General features: G+C 36.7%; 1 protein-coding gene across 2 annotated transcripts in view; it reads left to right on the top strand.

The window, feature by feature from the left end:
- The window catches only part of pola1 (polymerase (DNA directed), alpha 1), a 452,854-nt gene that overhangs the window by 327,927 nt on the left and 97,299 nt on the right, over positions 1 to 27,628 (top strand). For both annotated transcript variants that reach the window (XM_028799416.2, XM_028799415.2), the window contains exon 35: positions 20,053 to 20,169. In XM_028799416.2, the coding sequence (XP_028655249.1) occupies positions 20,053 to 20,169 (117 nt within the window). The remainder of the gene's footprint in view (positions 1 to 20,052; positions 20,170 to 27,628) is intronic.

Raw genomic sequence — 27,628 nt, 5'->3', positions numbered from 1 at the left:
AAACACCAATTCTATCACATTTGAAAAGTTATCTGTCAGGTTTTAGTGAAAAATTGACTGCCCTGCCTTTATTTTTTAAATAGTAAGGCTTTATTTCGGATTAAACTACCTCAGGTGAAGACTGCTGAAAAATGCCCCCAGGGTGTAAGGGTTATGTCTGTAAATTTTTTGAGGACTAACAGCCTTCCTTGCCCTTTGATACTTCCTTCCTGAATTTGCTCTGCTTGGAATTCTTATTGTACCTTTCCTGCACCACTGATATACAGTATATGGTTCTAAATGTTAACTGAGATACACACCAGTGATATTTTCATAATGTAAACGAGAACTAGAATTAAAAATAATTGTTTTTCGTTTTACAAGAATGAGAATTGAAATTAAGGCAGACAGAGAAACTAAAACTAAATAAAAATTAGTGATATGTGAATGAACTAGATAGACAGATAGAGAGATAGATACTTTATTAATCTCAAGGGGAAATTCACATACTCCAGCAGCACCTTACTGATACAAAAAACAATATTAAATTAAAGATTGATAATAATGCAGGTAAAAAACAGACAATATCTTTGTATAATGTTAATGTTTACCCACCTGGGTGGAATTGAAGAGTTGCATAGTTTGGGGGAGGAACAATCTTCTCAGTCTATCAGTGGAGCAGGACAGTGACAGCAGTCTGTCGCTGAAGCTGCTCTTCTGTCTGGAGATGACACTGTTTAGTGGATTTTCCATAATTGATAAGAGCCTGCTGAGTGCCCGTCGCTCTGCCACAGATGTCAAACTGTCCAGCTCCATGCCAACTAAAACGAGAACGAAAATTGAGTAAACGAAAATTAGCAATAGCATTTTCATTCAATCCGGTTCAGTGGTGCAGAAAGGGTTGTTTGTAGGTCACCCTAAGCCTTCAGTTACGTTGCACTGTTTACTATGCGGTGATCTGTACCTTGGGCTTACTATAGTCACGTGGTGAAACTTCCATAAAGCACCGTTTTTTGTTTGTTGAGTACATTTGGTTCGTAAGGTTGAAGCAGTACGCACGTGTGGTTGACAATAGCGAGTTTTGCACAGATGTTTGCGGGTAGAAAGCGAGAAAATAATGTGTAGAAATACTTTAATTACAGCGCAGATGACAATGAAAGAAAATGTAGCGTGCGAGAAGAAGAAGAAGAGTCTGAGTTTCAGTGCAGGGCCAGCTGGATCAGTACTTAGTGGAAGTGCAGTACTTCTCTGGCACTTCATGCAGGGAGATGCGGTCTTACCTGTCATCATGAAAAGTAAAACAACTAATAATCATAACAAAATATATTTGTCCATTGGTCTGTGCTATAAATTTGTTTTCTGTTTGATTCTAATAATTTTGATAATTTTAGTCAAAATTGCTGAATTTGCACATTTCCTGATCAAATTTAGGGGAGGAACACGCGGTGCGGCAGCAACAAGATGAGCCGAGCCTCCTTTCAGACTGCGCTGTCCCTCACACGCTGGGTTGATGCATGCATTTGGCGTGTGCATGTTGCTGTCTCTCTGTATGTTGCCAATGTATTTTTTTTACACCCTGACTTTCCACAGTCTGGCTAATATCTTTAATGAATGTGTGTGACATATTTAGTCTTGGTGATCGGACATAAAACCGTAGCGAAAATGCACAAGGTGAGGAAGACTGTACCGTGGCGCACTGATGTGAGCCCAACAGGTGCTCATTGCTGCTGTTCTTCTACGCAGAGGTTCTAGATGCCAATAAGTTAGCAATATCAGAAAGTCAAGTGCATTCCAGTTGTCTATATATTTTTATTTTTGGTTCCGACTGACTGCCAAAATGGGAGATTAAGACTTTTAAAACTTAAGGAAATTAAGTAGGACTTTTACAAGAAAGTGACAGAGATTTTTGTGTAGAAGGATAGGCACATGGACTTCATTTACAAATAAAGATAAGACCATAAACATTTTCCAGTTTTATAAAAAAAAAAAAAAAAAATGGGATCAGACTTAGAAAAAAACAATCCAATATTTAAAAACTACATTTGCCCTTAAATAAAATGTATTCTTTTGTTTTTCTTGTTATCCTTTTGTAGAATTTTCTGTAGAAAAATTGATTAACGCATCAGAATTAAGTTTTTAAAAACGACTAAATATTTCAACTAAGGTCAAAATTGAAATTTGTTGGGTTTTTTTTTTTGTACACCACACTCTACTTTCATTTGTATTGAATGAGTATGAATTATGAAATTGCAACCGCAAAGTTAGAACACATGGAGGGTGGAGAGCAAATGCTCCGCTCTCTCTCGCCACTATAAATGTAACGTTCTTTCTTAGCCAAATATGTACCTTACCTATGAATGTGTAAAGAATGCTGATGAGATATGTATCATAACCAGTAGTCATTGTGCATGCTGCCAACTGAATGGTGAATGAGCTACTCTTTTGGGTTTGTATATTTGTAAATCCCACTCTGAAGTAGTCAGTGCTTCACCAGCCATGAACCTCACCGCATGTCAGTGCTTCAGTACTGGCAGCAGAAATCGTCAACGTACCGTCTGCTGGCGCCAGTGGCCGAGGACCTTGTCTGTGAACCTGCATTACAGGCGCACGTGAAGTGAATATTTTCACTGTGTGGCTGTCTGTGCAACGGATGTCACTGCAACATGAACAAATCTCTCGAAATGCATGCTTGTTTAAAGCTTAACAGCAACATGCTTACACAGACTGGTTTCTTGGGTTGAAACATTTGATCTTGCTGACTGTACTCATTAGGCCACTTATTCTGTTAGATCATTGATAGTCAAGCTGTGTTTAATGGCATTATGAACTGTGAGTATATTTTATTGACTGAAACATAACTTGCATTGAAATATATGTAAGCCAACATTTGTGGTCTTGCAACAGAAAAAAAAATAAAATTATATTAATATTATGTAAAAAAGCCAGAACTAAATAAAATAAAAACTAAAATTTTAAACACAGAACTAAATAAAAATAAAAATGGTGACTCCACTGAAAACTAGAACGAAATAAAAATTAAAATTAATTTTATAAAATAAAATAAAAACTAAAACTACAATTAATATCAGAACTGAAATATTGCTGATACACACCTGGCGAAAGTTGTACTTTAAACATTGAATTCTCAAGCCCACTTAATTCAGTTCAAGTTTAAATTTATCAGTTTGTTGTTTTCATGTTATGGTGTACACTGCAGAATGACAGGCAGTTCTGGTTTGTACAGCTTTGAGCAGATGTACTACTACAGAAAACAATTGCATTGTACTCGCAATTGCTTTGAAGCGTGCTACGTCTGGTGATTCCTTCTTATCTTTGAGAGTTGCCATATGAAAAGAAGGCAGCAAGCTTGTCATCCATTGGCATGAAATGATTCTGACCCTGTACTGAATGAAAGCAGAGTTAGAATATGGATGATTGTTGCATTCTATCATAGTAAACAGATATGACGACAGGTTAGTACTATTTTGGAAAGAACAAATTTATTATTTACGAATGTGTAATTTGGTAATGAATGTTCAAATTTTCAGAATCTGTTTTTCTTAAAAATTTAAGTGACCTAATTTTACTATGCTAAAATGTTTGTTTGAAATAGATATGGTTTGGTTTGTATTGTGCATATGACATTTGTGGATGGGGCATGTTTAAAAATTGCCAAGTTTATACATTTCCATTCAAGAATTTATTAGTTAGAACTGAGAATAAAATTGCTCTTCATTGACCCTCTAATGGTAAATACCACTATACACGAAAGGACACATATGTTACTTGGTGCAGATATATAAATCATTTTATGCTATTATAATATAATCAATTAGAGTATTGTAGAAAACTTGCAACAGTTCACATTTTCCATGTTACAAATGTCAGTCTAAAAAATTTGTAAATTACACTTAATCACTCTGAATATCATTATAAAATTATTGCTTCAAGTATGTCTTAATGGTCATTCTGATTTCAACGCTTAAATTATGTGTAGTGTAATGGACGGCCGGCTACATATTCCGGCCCTCACCCCCAGGCCGCCAGGAGGAGCTCTCCCGACAGCATGGACGTGCCCCGAATTCCAGCAGGGCCTCATTGACTTTGTAGTTTTTATGCACAGCCCTGCTGGATACCTTGGGGACCACCTGGAGTCGCTGTAGGGAAGCTCGTGGACTCTTATGTGCCCTATAACCTGGAAGTACGTCCTGGTCACATGAACAGGAGAAATGACGTACTTCCAGGTTGAAGAAAAGGACTTTTACCCTGACCCAGAAGTAATAAGGACTTGTGGACTGTTGGGCAGGAACACCTCCGGGTCAGGGGGTATAAAAGGACTCTGGGAAAGCCCAGACACTGAGCTGAGCTGGGAGGTTGGGTGGCGAAGTGTCTGGGAGAGGAGGATTGGTATTTGTGATTGGTTGGTTGATTATATGAATAGTGTTGAGTGGAGGGTGCTTTGTGCACGTTATTATAATACAATAAATAATAATTGTACTTTTACCTGGTGTTTGGAGTGGTACCTGAGGGTTCAAGAGGTCGATAAACGCCTCTAATGCTGCAGTAGACTTTCTAAAAAGGATTACTATCAAACATATGTTGCTTCTTCAAACAATTAAATTGCTCCCATTTAACAAACATGTTTTAAGTATGATACTTTTAGTCATTTTTATGTTAAATAATGTTTTTTTATTTTTAAAAAGCATGATGTCTTACAAAGCCACTAACATTTCACTGAAAGGTACTTTATATCAAATAAATATACATACTAGAAAATTTATACAGTACAAAAAGTTCAGCAGAATTAGTACATGAAAAAGATAAAGGCAATAAAATGCAAGAAATTCGTTATCTACAAGATGTTGATCTTTCTCTACTTCCAGTTTTATTTTATGAAATTTTCCGCTTCTTACTCAAATGGATTTTCATGAAAAAAGTGGGCATCATAGTGGATTGAACTTGTTTTGGACATGAAACTGAAAAGTCTTATATTTCTGTAGCATTAAAATAAACAAACATTTTTCAATACAAGTAAATGAATCAAAACATGTAAAATATGATGGTAATGCTTTTTCTTGTGAAGTGCTCTTTGTCTAATTTTCACCAATGAGCACAGCATTTCTCTTTATATGAACACTGATGTTTATCAAATTAAGAAAATTTAAGTGATGTACAGCTGTTAATAAAAGACAGGGATTACAAGTAGTTAAAAAAACTCGTTGTTTATTGTGCTACTATTGTGGTTATCCTGGAACTTCTCCTGGATCATTCTCTGCAAATGATTGTTCTCTCACTGCTTGAAACATTTCTCATTATCAAGATTCATATTTTACTAGTGCAAAATTCTCTTGTACTCTCACTCATTTTGCTAAAAAGTTACCTTATATTCAAGTATGGGCTTTATAAATAACATACATATGTACTTTATATGTCACAGGAAGGTAAACAGTGAGAACAGCCCACAAAAAAATGAAAAGCATGTATATTAAAGTAGTAATATCTGGCAGAATACAACAGCATCAGTATGATAATTATAGTTAATAAAATTTAAAATAACTCAAGAAAGACAAATCTAATACAACAAATATGGGGGGTGGGTGCTGCACCAACAATTAAAAAATATTTAGCCATCTTGAAAAAAGCTAGCCACACAGAGGAAAAATATGAAATTACTAAGGATTACTGTTAAGTTTGTATTGTCATTAGTTAAATGAAGAGGCTTCTGTTTCTTCAACCATAGTGGTTATTGTTTGTTTTACGAGGAAATATTGCCAGCCTGACACTCAACCCTGCTCCTTTCACGTCCTGCCTTGAGACCAGCAATAAAAGAGATTGAGATTGAGCTGCTGCATCAAAACTGAAAATGGACACACAGACTTCTTCAAGATCACAACTGCGGTCAGAAAAGGCTGCATCCTATCCCCACTCTTTTTCATTGCTGCCCTGGACTATGTCAGGCGACAAGGAAGGGTGCTCATTGGAGCTGGTATACATTGGACTGATCAACATTGCGACCTGGACTTTGCTTACGTCATTGCCTTGCTCAAAGATGATGAGTTGAAACTGCAGGAAGTAACAATCGACCTCAACCAAAAAGACACCAAAATCCGCCTCAAGATCAGTACCGATAAGTCAAAGTTCATGAACATGCATGCTGTGGCCCAAAAGAAGGGAGTGATGAATGGATCGAAGAGGTTGGAGGATACAGAGATTCAGCTACTTGTGTAGATCGATCAGCAAAGATGGAGACATGGAAGCAGATGCCACATCAGGAAGGCAGCAGCAGTCTTCCAGAGGATAAACAAGATTTGGTCCTTGCATCCATTTCCTTGAAGATCAAGTTTCACCTGCTTATGTCTTTTGTGATTACTACAGCCATTTATGTCAGTGAAACCTGGAAGGCATCAGCAAGTATCAACAAGAAACTTGACATCTTCCAGCAGAAGTGCCTTCTGAATTCTCAAGATCCAATACTATGATAACATCAATCACAAAGAGGTTCTACAAAGAAGAAGTAGCTTGTGCAAAGTCCACCTCACCATCACCCACATAAGACTCTGACTGGCCAGCTACATCCTTCGAATGGTGAACCATTGGATCCCAAAGCCGGCAATGACAAGGGTACCTCACCAACCAAAAGGAAGTCCGCAGCACAGGACCTGAAGTTGCTGAACACCAGTTGGGACAAAACTGAGACCTTTACCAAATACCAGAAACATTGGAGACTGCTTGTTGCCCGATATGTTATGTAGCATGGGAGGACTGAAGTCTAAGTAAGTTTGTTTTTTTGATAACTATTAAAAAGAAGATTGTTTAATGACTTTGTTTATGATGCTTGAGTTATTACATTATGTTTAATTGTATCTTGATGTTTTCCACATGTGTTACAAAGCATTAATCTGTACATTCCTCCATTTTACTTTCTCTTTAAGCATGTCACTTTGCCCATACAGAAATTTTTTTTGGTAAACAGCTTTGTTTTAAAGTGTCACATTCATTTGAATTCTGCAGTTTTCAACAGCTTCTTTTTATGTTACTATGCATTAGCTATAAGCACTTAATGCTTTACAGATGTACCTTGAGCAAAAAGTAAAAACAGTAACAATAATAATAAATAAAAAAATTTTAAAAAGTACATATCATATAAACATACAGTATATGTAGAACCCAGAATATTTCAGGTATGCATGAATATATTTGAATATGTACATAGTTTTAACTTAAGGTAAATTTAATAGCCAGTTCTTAGAAAATAACTTTTGCAAGAATTTGGACAAAAGAAATAGTCATTTGTTCAATTTAATTACAATTGTCAAATGATTTGGTTTTAATAATTGATTTCCTGTAATGCTGTTGTGCTGGCCTGTTCTTTGTAAAGTTTTAAGGAGATCGTGGGTTGTGGAGGGGAATGGATTTCTCCACTCACGTCTTTGTGTGCTACTGGGTAAAGTTGTGTGTTAAAGTACAAAAGTTTGGGATCGTCAGTGAGGAAGAGACTCTTGTTGCATGGTAAATTGGCAATTTTGTGTAGTAATTTGTGAGAAGACGTATTGACAGAGAGGTGTGTTGGTTAGGTGGTTAGCAGTGGGATGTAATGGGTGGCTGCAGTCTTCATAGCACTAAAGTGATGACTTCAGGTATGGGACATTAGTGTGAAAGATGAGGAAAGGTGAATTGTGGCAAATTTCAGGGTGACTGTCATTATTTCCACCTAAGAACCATTTGATTCATTATTAAGGTCAATTTCATCTCTGTAGTGGTGTTCAAGTGGGATGAGTTGGGAAAATGGGGGAGGGGTGACAGCCTGATTTGGATCAGTTCAAATTTGTATAGTAACACTGTGAATTAGAAAAAATTTAATTATGGTTTTTCCTTTTAGGCATCTCTGTCAAGAAAGGCATAACAGTAATAAAGTACATCATGTGAAAGTCTAGAGCATGATGCAGTAGTTGGTAAATTCATGTAGTTGGTTTGTGGATCAAGGTGCAACATTACCATCATTTTATCTAGAGAAAATGTAGCACTCTACCACCTGGTCATATAAATGGCAGAAAGAAGAACCAATTCTGCCAGTCTGATAAAAAGCATATGGTAAATTATTTGTGAGTGCTGCTTGATCTTCATCTTTAGAATTTTGTCGAGAGAACTGTTATCAAAGCTTTAATATTAATGGAAATGGAAATCTGTTGAACAAAGAAAGGGAACATTGCTAGTGTCATTTACAAATGAATTAAACTTCTTGACTAATGTAAGTTGTCAGTGATAGTTATATATAGAACTATTAGAAAATCCAGGTAAGAATCAGAATATGATTAGGGATGTCATGCGAACTGATATTTCAGTACTAATTTGATACAAAAGTTGTAGAAACATAACAGTATTGGCTTTATACGGTCTGTGGTAGTGATAAAGTCCATACTGAACTCATGCGAGACTGCTAGTAGACGAATTACTTCAGAAGGCACAATAACACATGAGAAAAACATGAATAAACGCACACACACACACATGCAGTAAATATCACCACATCAACACGTGTTGGTGGGGAGGCGAGGATTGCCATGTCTGGGAATGGCTTTATTTTATTATATAAGATTTTAGTGTGGGATTGCAGGAATCGGCAAAAACAAAAAAGCAAACTGAGGCTCGCATTATTGACACTTTTATCCCATTATGAAATTAGTCCAGAAACATATCTGTGCATACTTCGAGAGCAACATAACATTACTGATCAAATGAGGTGCACTCATCTAACTTTTATTGTTATGCATTTGTAAGAAGAAATGAAAAGATAATGAAATTAATCAATTTTCAGTAGTGTTCTGTACCTTCCTGATAAACGAACTGACTACTCACATTCATTCTTTGATTCAAACCTGGTCTCCAGAAGCTGTGAGGCAACAGTGCTGACCATTGTGTCACAAAAGATTTAATGTATTTATTTTTCCTGGGATTCCAAGTGAAGCATATTCACAGAAAAAAAAATCTACAGTAGTTTCCATATTTTTACGAAATGGATATTCATTGCATTCAAACCTAAATCTTGTCCTCCATGGGTTAATTGTTACTATGCCCTTTTTAAGATATTTGATTTTTGGTAAATTAGGAAGGGAAAAGCCAGCATTCATTTCTGCACTTTTCAGAAAACGGTGATGTGTTGTATCTGTTAAGAGCCCCAATTACATCATATTTACAATTCATTCACTTATTGTAAAGACCTATTTTACTTGTGAATTATTGTTACAGAAAATGACACATTTGAATGAAAAATCCTTTGAGACTTTAGTATACACACAAGCCACAACTTTTCTGAATGTTACTTACTTATAATGCTAATCATCCATGCATGTAATGTGCTATTGGTGAGGCGAAAAAATTTTGATATTCATGAACAGTGTTCTGCGATTGTTCTCTTGCATACCATAGGCACTTTCTTTAAGAATATCTGAGATTGCAAAAAGTATCTTTGCTTATTTCCCAATAGTCAGCTTAGAGCATTATTTCTTTGCGACATGTAATATTTTTGTACTAGCACCCTAGATATATGTATTGCAAATGAGTTTGGATTCTCTTTCAGTATCAGCTGCTGAATTTCCCCCCACCTATTTTTAAACACACAACCAACTCAGGATCTTAAGTGATTGGGGCAGTGAAACTTCTGTTATCATGTTTCTGCAGGAAAAAATTGCTTTGAGGGAATTTGAAATGTAATGCAACTATTTATTGTGTAAAGGAGGCTGTGATTGTCAGAGGATCACCAGTTTCCAACACTACAACAAAGGTCAAAGGAGGAAAAAAAAATCATAAAATCCCAACTAGTCGTGTGTTTTTCCTAAATTGCTAACTTTTCTGTCACTTTTGTAGGTGTTGGTACTTAATGATTCTGCATTAGGATACCACTGACCTATCTTTTTCAGCAGATATTCTTTTATAGTTTTAGGTTCCTTATCTTTTTCTGGAGGAATACAACTGTGACTTTTTCTAATTAAAATTTACATTTTTAATTGCAGCATATGCTGCTGTTATTTTTAACAGTAGCGTGGATTTACTTATTTTAGCTGTTTTCAGGTAAATGAAGGATTCCTCTTTCCTGTTTACAATAAACATCTTTCTTAGGAACATCACCTTGTTTAAATGCTTGAAAATAATTCTTATACAGTAAGATAAGTACTTGTATATTTGAAATTATATTGACTGAATTTAAATTCCTTTGCCAGTAAATGACAATTATACCTAACCACTTTTACAGAAAATAGTTTTGTTGCATAAGTAATAATGTATTTAAATAAAATCATAAAAACAGGATAAGATTCATCTGGTACCAGTCTATTGTAGTCACAAAGACTACATTATTTTCTTGTGCTTCTATAATATTGAGATCTTGTAGGGAAAGAAAATATTGTCAAAGCTGCCGTCTCTCCATTCATTTTTCTGTTTGCCTTTCACATACTCTTTTATAGAGATGTGTCAGGAGCCCATGAGAACTGTACTGTTGACTTTGTTTGGCCTGGGAATGCAATAGGCATTAGACAAATAAGGGTTAACATATATACACTTGACAAAATTAAATCTAAACACTGTGCATATGCTGAATTCAATTACAATCAGTGTCCTCCCTAGAGTCTTTTTATTGGGAACAATCTAAAGCAGGAGTCTAATTATCTAAATAAAACAAGAAAACAAAAGCTGTACACTGCTTTGATATTAATTTTTATTTAAAAATAGCCTAGTTTTTCACATTACTGTGTAAATTTGTTTTCTTGAATAATAGTACCTTTTATTGTTGGCATTTGTATGAGCCGATAGCAGATAAACGACACAAAGAAGCATAAGTAAGTAAAGAATACACAGCTTGATAAGAAAGAAAAGGACTCTCTACTGTTAATTATAACTGTGAGGAAGTCCAAACAAATTACATTAGTCAAACATACTGAGAAGCATGGTCTTTTTGCCAGACATACAGAATTAGTGAATGAAAACATGTGACCATGACAACTTTAACTTCAGGCTCATAAACAAAAGCCTCGTACTCCACAGATGAAAAATAAACTGTTGTGGCAAACATTATATAACCAATGATATACACAGTAATTGTAACCCTTTGAAGCAGAGTCATTCTGTGTAAAATGCCCTGTACTATAAAATAAAGTAAAGGCGTTTGTATGAATAGGAGCAATGCCACTGAAGCTATGGCTGTTTTGCTATTTAAATGTCAGTTAATTATTTCACCTTGAAAAAATTGTTTTTTTTTAATTTGTTGTACTGCCGGCTTTTACATATGATTAAACATTATACCATGTTTAGTGGTGGCAATTTACCTTATCTATAGCCATTACAAAATTCAAAATGGTTTTTTTTTTAAACTTTATTAAAAATTACTTTGTAAGATTCAGAATAGTCTAGTGATTCACAATCTACATTATTACTGTTAGCCAATTTGTGCAAACAAAATAATACCAATATGTGTGATTTCATATACATTGTAAATCCTAAAAAATCATAACTATCAAGTAGGTCAAAAAAGGTTCATATGTAGCCAAGTTGCTCCATGTTCTTTGGCAAATAGTTATTAGGAAATGATAAAATGAAAAACAACCAAACATAAATTAGGTCAGGATTGCATGGTAAAAACAAGGTAATATCTGCAATTGCTTATAGTATCTTTGGCATATAGCACAGTTTGTTATGCATTTTTTAATAGTTCCATTACAGCCTGACTGCAGAGTGTAGATACAAGAATGTCTAGTTCCATTTTTTTGAAACAGAGCTAATCCTAGCAACATTGGAGACAAGGCAGGAAACAGTCATGGTCATTATGCACGTATGTTACAGGGCCCACTAACCAGTTAAACCTAGCTGGTTTCCAAACAAGCTAACAGTCCTTGAGGAGATGTTTTAAATTCATTTTTGGATATCTTGAAATGAATTCCTATGTAATTTTCTGTATTTATTTCTTTGATATCCGAGATGAATTGAGTTTTCGCCAAATTACTTCCAACAAAATTCTTTTTCAGTAGGATGTCTTAATATCTCAAATGCATTTGGAGATACTTTATTTTAAAAACTGGGATTTTGATATGTATTTGTGACACCTTAATCTGTTCAGGATATTCTGAAGTAACATGCTCACTGTTCTAAGATTTTCTTGAAATATTTTAGAATGCAGGGAGAACTTGTGATTTTGAGATATCCATTTTTAAGAAAATATTTGCCTGTTCATTGTTGTCTTGTAAAAACAGTAAACTCCATTCAAAAGAGAGGAATTTTCATGGCATGTGGTTTTGGGATATCAAATAATATAATGAAATCTTGAAATACATCTTGTATTTCTCATTATGAATAGTAAGTTATTTTAAGATATTGTGAAGTACATTTCTGATATCTTAAGATGAATTTATCTTCAAATATGCGTTTAAGAACATATGTAAATATTAAGTTGTAGATGCTTGTAATTTAAATTGTAAATTGGATATATTTAACTGTTGGTGAAACTTGTTGAACTCTTTTAACTGCTTGTTTTGCTAAAATCTGAGGATAGTCAACTGTGTACCACTGCTGTGCTGTTCTTGAACTTACCATGTAACCATATCTATTCATGTTACTGGTGTCAGAAGTTGTAATCATGCTGTACAGTCCCACTGCATCAATTCTTCTTGTACCTACTTCATGGCAAGCCTGTTTCAAATCACGAGGTTTTGAGTCTTGAGCATTCTTTTATCTCCAGGTCTGCTTTATCTAGTAATTTAGTATTAAAAAGAAGTTATCTAAAAACTATAATTGATTCATAAATCTAATTATGAACCACCTTAGAAATAAGCAAAAATTTCTGATTAGATAGATAAATAGATAGATACTTTATTAATCCCAAGGGGAAATTCACATACTCTAGCAGCAGCATACTGATAAAGAACAATATTAAATTAAAGAGTGATAACAATGCCGATAACAATGCAGGTATACAGACAGACAATAACTTTGTATAATTTTAACGTTTACCCCCCCCGGGTGGAACTGAAGAGTTGCATAGTGTGCGGGAGGAACAATTTCCTCAGTCTGTCAGTGGAGCAGGACATTGACAGCAGTCTGTCGCTGAAGCTGCTCCTCTGTCTGGAGATGATACTGTTCAATGGATGCAGTGGATTCTCTATTATTGACAGGAGTCTGCTCAGTGCCCGTCGCTCTGCCACGGATGTCAAACTGTCCAGCTCCGTGCCTACAATAGAGCTTGCCTTCCTCACCAGTTTGTCCAGGCATGAGGCGTCCCTCTTCTTTATGCTGTTTCCCCAGCACACCCTGGGTAGAAGAGGACGCTCGCCACAACCGTCTGATAGAACATCTGCAGCATCTTATTGCAGATGTTGAATGACGCCAGCCTTCTAAGGAAGTATAGTCGGCTCTGTCCTTTCTTACACAGAGCATCAGTATTGGCAGTCCAATCCAATTTATCATCCAGCTGCACTCCCAGGTATTTATAGGTTTGCACCCTCTGCACACAGTCACCTCTGATGATCACGGGGTCCTTGAGGGGCCTGGTCCTCCTAAAATCCACCACCAGCTCCTTGATTATGCTAGTGTTCAGTTGTAGGTGGTTTGAGTTGCACCATTTAACAAAGTCCTTGATTAAGTTCCTATACTCCTCTTCCTGCCCATTCCTGATGCAGCCCATGATAGCAGTGTCGTCAGTGAACTTTTGCACGTGGCAGGACTCAGAGTTGTATTGGAAGTCCGATGTATATAGGCTGAACAAGACCGGAGAAAGTACAGTCCCCTGCGGTGCTCCTGTGTTGCTGACCACAATGTCAGACCTGTAGTTCCCGAGACGCACATACTGAGGTCTGTCTGTAAGATAGTCCACGATCCATGCCACCGGGTATGAATCTACTCCCATCTCTGTCAGCTTGTCCCTAAGGGGCATAGGTTGGATGGTGTTGAAGGCCCTAGAGAATTCTAGAAACATAATTCTTACAGCACCACTGCCTCGGTCCAAGTGGGAGTGGGATCGGTGTAGCATGTAGATGATGGCATCCTCCGCTCCCACCTTCTCCTAGTATGCGAACTGCAGAGGGTCGAGGGCGTGGCGGACCTGTGGCCTTAGGTGGTGAAGCAGCAGCCACTCCATGGTCTTCATCACATGTGACGTCAGAGTGACAGGCCAGAAGTCGTTCAGCTCACTAGAACGTGATATCTTTGGGACGGGGGTGATGCAAGATGTTTTCCAAAGCCTCGGGACTCTCCCCTGTTCCAGGCTCAGGTTGAAGATGTGCTGTAGAGGACTCCCCAGCTCAAATGTACAGGCCTTCAGCAGTTGTGGGGATATTCCTCTTCTGGACCCACTGCTTTGCTGGCATAAAGTCTCCTCAGCTCTCTGCTCACCTGTGCTGCTGTAATTGTGGGTTGGTGGAAATTCTCTCCTATGCTGGTATCAGCAGAAGGATGGGTGGAGGGTGCAGTACTCCGAGGTGAGCGTGTGTTAGGGTGGTCAAACCTGTTAAAAAAAAGTTGTTCATCTGGTTTGCTCTCTCCACATCTCTCTTGATGGTGGCATCCCGCTTCGAGCTGCAGCCAGTGATGATCTTCATCCCATCCCACACTTCCTTCATGCTGTTGTTCTGCAACTTCTGCTCCAGCTTTCTCCTGTACTGCTCCTTCGCTGCCCTGAGCTGGACTCGGAGTTCCTTCTGCACGCGCTTGAGCTCATGCTGATCACCGCCTTTAAAAGCCCTTTTCTTCTGGTTCAAAAGGCCCTTGATGTCACTTGTAATCCATGGCTTGTTGTTAGCATAGCAACGTACTGTTCTTACTGGAACTACAATGTCCATACAGAAGTTGATGTAATCAGTAGTGCAGTCAACAACCTTCTCAATGTTCTCACTATATGACCCCTGCAGGATATCCCAGTCCGTAGTTCCAAAGCAGTCTCTCAGAGCCTGCTCTGCCTCAGGGGACCACTTCCTGAATGAGCGTGTGGTTGTAGGTAGCTCTGTCACTCTTGGTTTGTAGTGAGGCTGAAGCAGAACCAGGTTATGATCTGCTTTCCCAAGCGCAGGCAGTGGGGTGGCGCTGTATGCATCTTTAACGTTTGCATACAGTAGGTCAGTAGTCCTATTTCCGCATGTGTTACAATCCACATACTGGGAGAAGGCAGGTAATGTTTTGTCCAGCGTCACATGGTTAAAGTCTCCAGCAATTAGCACAAGTGCCTCAGGGTGCTGCGTTTGCAGTTTAGCAACAGCTGAGTGGATGATGTCACTCGCTAGCTCCACATCCGCCCGAGAAGGGATGTAAACAGTAACAACAATGACGTTTCCAAACTCTCTGGGCAAGTAATAGGGACGCAAACTTACGGCCAACAGTTCGATGTCCCTGCAGCAAGAGCAGAGGAGTTTTGTTCTGAGAAATTATTCATTATTGAAAACAGTTAATTCATTATTTCTGTGGATAGAGTGTTATCGGTCTTATGTGACTTCTCGGTCACATAAGAGTGCAATAGGTCCAACTTGCAGTTTTGGAGGGTTAGTATTAGAAATTTGGCTGTAGAATAGAATTTTGCTTAGAACTGCTGTTTCCTAGTTATAACATTCTAGTATCTGATCCTGAATTGGATATGAGTGTGGAGTTTGCATGTTGCCCTCATGTGTTTCTGGGTTATTTCTAGGTACTTCTGTTTTACCAAAGATGTACAGGTTAAGTTGATTGGTGATTCTGGATTGACCCCCGTATGAGTGAGTATATGGTTGTGTGTCTTGCACCCTGTACTGTCTGCATAGGTACTAATCCCCACGACTTTGCCTTAGATTAAACATACTTGACTGACTCTTATTATTAGCAATTCATAATTAATGAGAAAATACATGTGGATAAGCATTCATTAAAGTGTAACTGATCATAATTAAAATGTGAGGCACACAGTAAAACATTAATTTATGGGTGCACCATGCTTTAGCCTAGTTCCCAAAAAATAGAACTTTACAGTGCGAAGTTACCAAATGGAGACCTCATCCTCCACTGATCAGTTGTGGAAGTGTACTGTATCAAAAACAACTTGGGTTTTACAAAGTATAATTTTCTGAAATGTCTTTTTAATATTGTACTTGCTACATGTAGTAAAACGTTACAGACTAAAACTAACTCAACTTTTTCACAAAATTTTTATAAAACTAAGAGTTTTAAAAATGCTGGAAAGCTTGTATCCAGTAAAACACAATTTGTTTGAATTTTTTTTTTTGTAGACTTTGATCTTCATGCAGACCGGTCAAAGCACTTAGTGTATATAAACTCTTTTCTCTAATTAAATTGCACATTATACACCTTTATATCTTGCAGTGGGTTTGAAAGACTCCAGTTAGTAAATCCATTGGGAAGTTATGGACAGTGATACAGACTTTGGTGGACTTACAACACACTCGCAATAAAATGATTAGCAAGATGACCTGGGTTTGGCGGTTTTTGTGCTAATGCGTAAAGCTCTATCAATGATCTGCACTATGATGAAAACAGTTGTAATATCGTAGCCTGCTATCTCTGTAATGATTTTGAAATTATTTATTATTGAATATACAAATTATCAGCATTGTCCACATTTTAACAATTTTGCAAATTGTCCACATTTTATTTTGTGGTAAACATAACACAAACATAACACATTTGAGAGGGTACTATCTTTACAGTGTATAAAACCTGTCATAATTCGTGATTGCAGCAAGGGTTGTTCAAATCATTAGTCAGCATCTTCCATATGCCTTCTGACTCCTTTTAAACACTTGTATATACTTGCTCTAACCTCATATTGTCATTTTTTTTTCTTCTCCAAAGCTTTTCAGTTTTGGATTATAAAAATCTCAGCGTTATTATAAACCTAAATTTGCCACACTGGGAGACTATTGCTGCATTGGATTGTAGACTGTATTTTTAAAAAGATTATAAAAGTGTAGTTTGATGTATTCATGAAGAGTTACGTCACTAATAATTATGGATATTTTTCAGAGCTGTTGAAATGTAAGTGCGTTGCATGTATTCAGCATGTAGGCTAAATGGGAATAGTTACAGCTAATCTCAGATTGGAGTACATTAACACTGCTCAGTTTGCACAGCAATGAAGTAATTATATCCACACTATGACAAATTGCCTTTCTCATGCATGCAACACTAAGCTGATTTATCCAGGTTTTAAGTGACCCCCTCCCAGGCTTTCATTTTCCTGTTTTAAATACTGAATTCAAATGTCAGGCCTTACACACACTGCAAATGTGTTGATTGTAGTTCTGTAAGGTGAAGGTGTAATGGAACTTTGTAATAAAATAATTAAACAGATGGTGTAAAGGATCAGAAGGCAAGTATGTAACTTGCGAGATGTTGTCACAAGGTACTTGTAGCAATACAGTTGCTTCTTTTATTGTGATTGTGAGGTGTAAATATAAGTTGTCAGAATGCCTCTTTGTAGGGCTTTTATGTGTGATACAGGCAAATTAAAGGTAGAAATACTGTTATTTACAAATAAATCCACCCGGTTTATTTATCTTGACAAACCTGCATTAACTGATGATGCCAAAAGTGTACCTTTCAGTTTGCTTTGTTTGCTTGGGTTTTTTCATTCTACTTTTAGCTGCAAAACCTGGAGCCAATTGTAGGAAGTGTGACTGCTACCAGTAGACATCCCTGTGTTAGAAGAATGCAATAACTTAAGAATTTATGTTTTAGCTTGTCGAACATTAATTCAGACACAACTTTATACATAAATATTTCTTTTTGTTTGAATCTTCTCTCAGAAAAGGTTTTATACATTGGCTTTGTGCAAATAGTGTTAATATGTACAGTTCATTAAAAAGCCTCCAGCATTAACTACAAGCAACAAGCTTACAAACCGCAAAACTGTCTACCTCTGGCATCTTTGAACAGCCAAATAGGGAAACAAACACATTTTAGACCTCTGCTCCTGAATCAATTAATGCATTGGAGGAACAGGTGCTGTGCTTCTTCTTTATTCAGGATATTTAAACCATTGTTGGGCTGTGAGCTGCTTCTCTGTCATTATACCCTCATTACAGAAACAGCCAAGTTTAATGACTAAATCATTAAATCAGATGACCAGTTGCACCTGTTTGAAAAGGCTAAAGAGTGTCAGATATTAACTGGATAGTTGTCGGCTCAGCGTTAATCAATGACAAAGCTGTATCTACATTTTTTTTTGCTTATAATGCTCACAGGATGCTTGCTCTCTGCTGCTAGTGCATGTGTGCATTTGTGTGTGCTGAAGTTATTGCAGCATCCAAAATGAAATCGTGAATTAAATTCAAGTAGGTCTTTGAAATTGTTGCTCATTGCAGTATGAGATTACTCTGACCTCTAATTCTTTCGCTTGACTGCCAAATCAGGCAGCAACTGCTGTAAGTTCAAGTAAATTAGGCATCCCACTGATAACAGGATATTGTATATCCTATATATATGTGGATCTGCCCCTGTATATATACTTCAAATATAGATATATGAAAGAGCTGCCAGAGCAGATTTGATAGATGAATAGTTTAGGATGACTTGGGAAACAGTTTTAGCATTTTTCTTTAAGACATTTCAATCAGCCAATCAAATTTTTATTACTAAAATAATTATACATCTGTGTCCAAAATATGTCACATTCATTTACTTTTAAAAGATCTACAATAACTGGGTCTCTGTAGGCATTTATTGTAATTTTTAGTCTACTGCTGATTGATCAATCCTAAATAATTTTGCCAAAAAATAAAGAATTTACAGAATAGTTTACTTGATATAATCTGATGACCATTTAAGTTTCTTTGTGATATATTTAAATGCAACATTTACATTAAAAAGCAATATACAGTACATATTTAGCATAAAATTGTGTTTGCTGTTAACAAAAATAAATAACCCTGTTTCAGGATTTTGGAAGGCATCGATTTTACCGTGTTTTACTATGCTTGCCAGCTTTCCCTATAAACCTCATCGCCACCAGGTGCCACTGCACAGTGTAGAAAACAACCCTCTTGGCCAGTAAAGTCAAAGGAAGAAGGTCTTACTCGGCTTAACTGACTAATCAAACTTTCCACGGTTGTCTCATCTTCGCAGCAGGCTTTTTTGCATTTGGGTCTTGCTATAAGGAGGTGATCAACCTCAAGAAAATGACACATAATTCATACTCCTAATCCCTTATCCAAAACCCTTGTGGCCAGCATTGTTTTGGAATTTGGACTGTCTTGCATCTGTGTAACAGTATGAATCTAGAGTTTGGTCATGAACATTCTACTGGTGCAGATAAGAAGATGCTCACAGGCCTTTGGGCCAAAATAAGGAGGCGCCTGTACCCTGAAAAATACTGCAGATGCCACAATGGGTATTGATATAATGTCCATGATTTATGCCACAGGAGTAGAGATTGTAAAATTAGGGGCTCTACAGTTAGAATAAATTTATATTCCAGTTTTCTAATATGATAAACTACGGATACCCAAGAGTTTCACAGTATTTTTAATATTCTTAAAAGAGGAGATGCTATACTTTGCTGGAAAACAACATAAGTTTTGATTACTCTTATTAAAAGGCAAAGAAAAGTCATTCTTAAACTATCAAGACTTGTTATTAAACATGACTTCATGATCTGAAATGGACTTTGTATAAAATCACACTTATGTATACACAAAAATGTGCAACTGACCTAATTTACTTACCTTCTGGCCTCACCAACAAGTGGTTACATTGGTGTCAAAAAAATAGTTTTTTATGATTTTTCATTTTAAGAGTTCTGTATATACTGTAATATATGTGTGTGTTTTGTATGATTTTATAAATTACTATAACTTTCTTATTTATGCAAGAACAACATTTAATCTTCCTGTATTATATCTTATCTTGTTGCTATTGTGCCTAGGACAAGAAAAAAATTACTTTTGGCACATTGAATAGTCAGGAAAGTCTTTTCATCTATGCATTTGTATTGCTATTTTGTACTTTTCAGTTTTTCTTAAATTTGTTTTTTCACAAAGATGCTGCTTTTTTTATTTATTTATTTTTTTTAATTATTATTAAAAAGTGACATCCAATTTACTTGTTTACTTACAGGGCTGGCTAGTGTGTGAGGAGCAGACGTGTCAGAACCGAACTCGTCGAATACCACTCAACTTTTCCCGTTCCGGTGCCATGTGCCAAGCATGTATGAAAGCTTCCCTTAGACCTGAGGTAATTCTAAATCTCCAGTAAATGTTACAAATAAATATCTACAGAAAAAGTAGCATTCTTTGTCTGCATTACTGACAAACATTAAGTAGATCCTGCCTAATCATTGTGATATACCATATAATTCTTACTTATTTTTGTACGTGACATTTCTCATTGTCATCCCAGTTGTATTTGAGTTTTGAATCACAGAGCCATCAAGCCAATTTATTCTTTAATATAGGCAAAAATACTGATGTTCCAATGGAGGAACTTTTTCATTTGTAAAGCTGGAGCATGGCTTGTAGTGGTTTCCACCATCTGGCTTGAAGAATTCTAATCAGTGTACTGTAGTGTTGATCAGTCATAAAGCTGTTGACTGCTGTTTCACAGATGCCCGGCTCTCTACCAAACTTACTAAGAAGGTACAAGCTAGCTGTAAATAATCCCTGCAGAAATAATGCTTCAGAGCATGACTTGTGGCTGCTGAAAGCACTCAAGCTTTGTCAGAAAAATAATAGAAAGATATTAAGTTGCCTCTTGGGAAGTGAATCTGAAAATAGTGGCTCTGACTCTTTTATAAAGTATTAAGCAGTGACATCATTGATGAGCTGATGTGCCACAGCCCAATAATTCAACTGAGTTTTATGTTCTGTAGAAAAAGTTAACCAAATCAGATAAGCTGCTGCATCTATAGCATTCTTGAAGTTACAACTAGTTTTTCATGTATCAGTTATAATAAAACAATTTAATAAAAACACGTGTCTTCTCAGCAGCTGCCCCCACTATAATAAGGCTTATTGTAAAAGCAGGAGACTGAACATCTTTATCATAGCATCAGTTAAGTTAATAAATGCCACATTGTTTAAAGTTAAATCAAAATTAGTCATTTGAAAGAAAATCTTACTAAAAAAAAAACTTACAAGAGCTAGCACTGGATTCTGTTAATCTTGAAGAAGTAACACTTTGAGCAATTCAGATGCTTTAAATACTTGTTTGTGTAAAAGTTAGTGTTTATGTATGTGTGTGTGTATATATATATATATATATATATATATATATATATATATATATATATATATATATATATATATATATATATATATAATGTGTGTGTATATAAATATGCCCTTGTAAATTAATTAGAGCAATTTTGATTAACGCTATTAATATTCAATATTTTTGAAGTTTTAACCTAGTAATATGTATGGATGTAATGTTCTAAAATCTATTTTAATGACAGCTGTGAAATTTAATGCATGTTAATGGCAATGTGAAATATAGTGTATCCAACAAAGCAGTCTCATTCTACCTCAGTTTATTGTGATATACTGAGAAAATATCATTTTCTTTCTTCTGAGTTAATAAAAACTAAAATCATAAAAGGTTACCATAATTAGAATAGTAGTATCATTGTTTTGTACATGTTTAGCACTGAATGTTTAGTGCATAGTTCACATTTTGATGTATGAGATACTCAGACTAAATGTCATAGCCCTGATCATCATATTGAGAAAACTACTGGAACATGTTAAATACATAATGTATATGTCTTCTATGACCCATAATCTTACATTCATTACTTTTCCTGGTGTATGTCATGGTAGCATTATGCTTAGCTTAGATGAACAACATACCACCACAACTTGTGAGTACAAATGCATTATACAGAAATCTATGTAAGTTACTTAAATTTGGAGCTACAGCACGTCATGCCACTTGCAAATCATTGAGCAACCATTAGTATATGTGGTTGAACTGGAAAACCTTTGAATTAAAGTTCTGCTCCTAAACAACTAAGAAATACTACCTGTCACCAAGACCTGGCAACATTATGAACTACTGCTCTTGATTTAATATTATATGAAATCTCAAACATAATGTTTTCATAGGTTTATAGGGTCATTATTGTTATATATACGCAGTACAATGAAATTCTTATTTATATGTGATTATCAACATGCAACACTTCGCCATTCTCAGGCACCATAATTAGTTAGTATAAATATCTTATATTGAAACTTCAGTGTTCCTTACTTCGAAATATGACCAGTAATTCTAAGAGAATATATAACAATTTTGCTAAGAATTTTTACACCAAGTTTGCTTTTGGAAGCAAGTTGCCAATGTCTTGACAAATATAAATCGCAAAATGCCCGCTAATTGGAATTTCAAAAGTATACTGAGAATAGACCATTAAGTCCAAGAAACCTTATCAATACTGTTCACCTGCACCAAATGAGTGTCATTTCTAAGGTCTTTAAATTAATTTCTACCACACTACTTGGTAATTTATTTAATTTGTGTATAGTTCTCTGTATAAAGAAACACTTTGCAATTTCCACTTAGACAATTTCCATCTGAGTATTCATGTTCATGCAAAGAACTGTTTTTAAAATAGCCGCTTGGATCCATTGTGCTAATTTCCCTTTCATAATTTTGAACATTTCAGTCATATCACGTCTTAATATCTGTTTGTTAAAACTGGAAAGGTTTACTTCAGTTCCAGAATTAGCCTAGTTGGAGTGATTCTGTGTGCTTTTTCCTGCCACTGCTTGATATTTTTTGTAATATGGCAGCCAACATATAACATATATATAACATAGAAAGAACTGCAAATGAGGTCTCAGTTATATGTTGTAAAGCTTAAGCATAACCATCCTTGACTTGTATTCCACATATCAGGATATGTAACCTAATATCTAGTTCACCACCTTAGTCGCTTCTGTACAACATCTGAATGTAGACAGTGATGAGTCTACTATTACTTCTCAGCCTTTCTCATAGTGTACTTTGAAGTTTCAAATCTTCCATCTAGCATTTTATATTCATATGTGTAATGCTTTGTTTACTTGTATTATATTCTATTTGCCACAGATTTGCACAAGTCTGAATTCTGCGTAATCTATCGTTCCACCTTGTTTGGTTTCATCTGAAAACCAGCTAGTTATTTATATTCTATCAAGCTTATTTAAGCATTTTACAAAGGGAAATTGTTATAACTCTGATAAGTGAGGGACCCCACTTTTAATATCACCTAATTCTGATGAACATTCTCACGCTATAGCCCTTTGCTTCCTATGTTTAAGCCAATCAACCATCTGTACACCTTGAACATCCACTTTAAAGTTTCATTATCAGCTTCTCATCTACAAGCATATCAAAAGATTTTTGAAAACCATGATAAATAATATCTAATGCACTTCTCTGATGTAAAGAATTATTATTAATATTATATCACATATTCTTTTGTTGTTTCATCGTAGAATTCCTGCTTATCAATGAAACATGATTTTCCTCATCTAAACCCACATTGACTGTTCACAAATATAGCTGTGTTTGATATGTGCTGCTCAAATTCTTCCCTAATAAATGCTTCCGTTAATTTGCCTGTGGTATAGGTTAAGCTTATTGCCCTATACATAGTTGATTGGATTGTCTTAATTATATTTTTGTATTGTATTCTTCCAATGTGTGGGAGTTTCAACTGTGTGCGGTGATTTTCTTTTAAATATGCATCAAAGATTTATATACTGTATTCATTAACCTCCTTAGGCACTATAGAATAAATGGTTTATGGTCCTGGTAATTTCAGCCTTTTAAATCCAAGTAGAACTTGTCTTTCTGCAATTTCTATTTTACTGAGTACCTCCTTAATAGTTCATGGAGCTGCTGCTAGATATTTATTCTTCACATATCAAAACTTAACGAAAATTGGAATCTATTTAATTTTCTACAGCATTTCTCTCCAAATACCTTGTAACTTTCTTATCATCATTCTTAATATATCTTGTATATCATATACAGCTATTTGTTTTCTTTTCTGGATTAGTTTTGTCCACTGCGGAGCCCTCTTTGTCTCACTGCCTCAAACTTTTGGGATGAACTTGTCCTGCAGAGTCCTTAAATATTTTTATACCTACTTCAAAACTCTTCAACTGTCCACAAACTTGAAAAATAATAATTGATTCCAATGTAAATGAGACTTTCAGTAAAGCTCCTGTTATATATTTGCTTTTCTCCCTCTGTATAGTGAGGTTCCAGACAAGGTGTTGGAAATGCTCATTTTAAGAAACAACATGATACAATTTATTGGTAAACACAATTATTATTGAAATAGTATAATTTCCTATATGTGTGGACAAAAGACAGTACCAAACAAGCATACTACACAGAATTGGCCCTTTGACTTGTTCAAAGATTTTCTGATTTTCCAAGATTATTGGAGAGATTTTTCTTGTATGTTTTACAAGCTCTAACATGATTATGGATGAGAAGAACATATAAGGCTTCCTTCTGGTCTGTAACTTTTGTGTAATGTCAAGAAAGTAACTTAATGTTACTAATCCTAATGTGCAGTTTTGAGAAAGAGGGGGTCTAAGACTTATGCAGGGAGGAAGAATTGCTTTGTTCCTGCTGTACTTATTCAGGTAAAGATCAAAAAGCCTGTAAAAGATAGGTTTGATTCTGCTACAAGTGTACCTTGACCTTGTTACACAGTAACAGGCAAACTGTTGATAAGCTGTTTACTAACTATACAGAGTTCTAGTAGTGTTTGTCCAAAGCAAAGAAGTTAACACTACTATAACTTGTAGTATAGTGTCTGTAATCCAATGAAGATCATGTGGTGGAGTGTGCAGGTCCTTTGTCCTTGATTGTGGTTTTGTCTTTCTGATTATTTATCTTGTACTGGTGAGCTTGCTGTGGAACCCAATTCATTTGTGAATTAGCTGTCTTCCATACTGTAGAGATTAAGACTTAACATCTTAGACTGTGTTCTGTGTACAAAGCCAGAGCTTGATGTCAGTTGAGTAGAGAAAATACACTGACACATTTACTTGCATGCTGGTTGACAGAGGTGACAACATCTGTTAGAAACTGGCTGTTCTTATAGTTGTCTCACTGTCATGCAGATCTTGAAGAGGTTTTATCTTATGTTGACAAATGCTGTTCTTATTTGATGCATCTCTAGAGCATCTGGATCATCTCTTCTCTGATTCTGGAGCTGTACCAGAACTACAGTAAACAACCTTAGTTCTGCCCAGTAACTCCGAAGTAGTTTACAAGTGTGTAATTATTAAACTCTGTAATGCAAATATAGGAGTAGAGCTGGTACTTTGTGTCCCTGGTGTCTGTTTTGAGTGTCTCGGAATACCTGTGCAAAAAGGACAATGCACATTTATATGTATAATACAAGGCCATCATAAAAGTACTGCATCATTGTAGTACCGACACACATACCTTTTTACCATTTCCAGAAAAATGTATCCACTGAAGGAGCTAGTATTGTTGTTGAAAGTTGTGGATGCCAAATTGTAGCAGTAAGGAAGTAAATTAGACCCTAGCTTTTAAGAATTAACCAGTGTAAAACAGATCCCATTGTAATAATAGAAGAAGCATTGGTCAAACTGTGAGGTGTAGGAAGTAAATTGTTGAAGTTTGGATGGGTTGATGTTTAATGTACTGCTCAAAAAATCAAGGGAATGCTTGAATCATCACAGTCTAACACAAGTCAATTAAGCTTTAGGGATACCAATCTATCCAGTTAGGAAGCATTAGCAATTTTAAATCAACTTCTCCTTGTTTGGTGCAGATGAAAGTTGACTGATTCTTCTCTAGTTTTGCATTTTACTAGTGTCCTTGTCACTACTGGTAGATTAAGGTAGTACCTGCAGCCAATTCAGGCTGCACAGGTCGTTCAGCTCCTCCAAGATGGCACATCTTGGTGCAAATCAAATCACCTACAACTGAACACCAGCAAAACCAAGGAGCTGGTGGTGGATTTTAGGAGGCCCAGGCCCCTCATGGACCCCGTGATCATCAGAGGTGACTGTGTGCAGAGGGTGCAGACCTATAAATACCTGGGAGTGCAGCTGGATGATAAATTGGACTGGACTGCCAATACTGATGCTCTGTGCAAGAGAGGATCGAGCCGACTATACTTCCTTAGAAGGCTGCCGTCTTTCAACATCTGCAATAAGATGCTGCAGATGTTCTATTTGACGCTTGTGGTGAACACCCTCTTCTACGCGGTGGTGTGCTGGGGAGGAAGCATAAAGAAGAGGGACACCTCACACCTGGACAAACTGGTGAAGAAGGCAGGCTCTATTGTAGGCACGGAGCTGGACAGTTTGACATCTGTGGCGGAGTGACGACGCTGAGCAGGCTTCTGTCAATAATGGAGAATCCACTGCATCCACTGAACAGTATCATCTCCAGACAGAGGAGCAGCTTTAGCAACAGACTGCTGTCACTTTCCTGCTCCACTTACAAACTGAGGAGATTGTTCCTCCCCCACATTATGGGACTCTTCAATTCCACTCGGTTTAGGTAGGTAAACGTTAACATTATACAAAGTTATTGTCTGTTATATCTGCATTTTTATTGCTCTTTAATTTAATACTATTTTTTATCAATATGCTGGTGCTGGAGTATGTGAATTTCCCCTTGGGATTAATAAAGTATCCATCCATCCATGCCATCGCAAGAAGATTTGTTGCATTTCCTAGCACAGTATCTAGAGCATGGAGGAGATACCAGGAGACGGGCTGTTACATGAGGAGAGCTGGGGGAGATGTGCTTGGCATCAATGTCTTTGTCATCCAGGAACTGCCTACACACTCTGGCTATGTGAGGCTGGGCATTGTCCAGTACCAGGAGGGACCCAGGGCCCACTGCATCAGCATATGGTGTGACAGAAGCTCTGAGGATTTCATCCTGGTACCTAACAGCAGTCAGGGTACTGTTGCCTAGTACATGGAGGTCTATGTGACCCTCCAATGATATGCTTCCCCAGGCCATCACTGACCCACTGCCAAACCAGTCATGCAGGATGATGTTACAGGCTGCATGACATTCACCATGGCATCTCCAGACTCTTTCACATCTCAGTGTGAACTTGCTCTCTTCTGTGAAGAGAATGGGGCAACAATTGTGCTATTCTGTGGCAAATGCTAATTGAGCTGTATGGTGGTAGGCTGTGGGCACAGGTCCCACTAGATAATGTTGGGCCATCATGTCACCCTCATGGAGTCTGTTTCTGACTGTTTGGTCAGAAACATGCACACCAGTAGTTAGCTGGAGATCATTGTGTAGGGCTCTTGCAGTTGTTCTTCCTGTTCCTCCTCACACAAAGGAGCAGATACCAGTCCTGCTACTGGGTTGGTGCCCTGTCCAGCTCTCTTTGTGTGACGGCCTGTCTCCTGGTATTTCCTTCATGCTCTTCAGACTGTCCTGGAAGACCCAGAACACCTTTTTGCGACAGCACATATGGTTGTGCCATCCTGGTGGAGGTGGAATACCTGTGTAACCTGAATTTCCTGCAGGTACTGCTTCATGCTACCAGTAGTGACAGGGACACTAGCAAAACACAAAACTAGAGTAGAATCAGTCAGGAAGGATAAGGAGTAAGCAATTGTCTGTGGCCACCACCCCATTTTTAGGGGTTTTCTTGTTCTTGCCTCTCTAGTCCACCTGTTATCAC

The sequence above is a fragment of the Erpetoichthys calabaricus genome, chromosome 4 (assembly GCF_900747795.2).
Source record: "Erpetoichthys calabaricus chromosome 4, fErpCal1.3, whole genome shotgun sequence".
In the NCBI taxonomy this organism is placed as follows: Eukaryota; Metazoa; Chordata; class Cladistia; order Polypteriformes; family Polypteridae; genus Erpetoichthys; species Erpetoichthys calabaricus.
The sequence above is the reverse complement of the archived record's forward strand: the minus strand, read 5'-3'. Positions and strand labels throughout refer to the sequence as shown.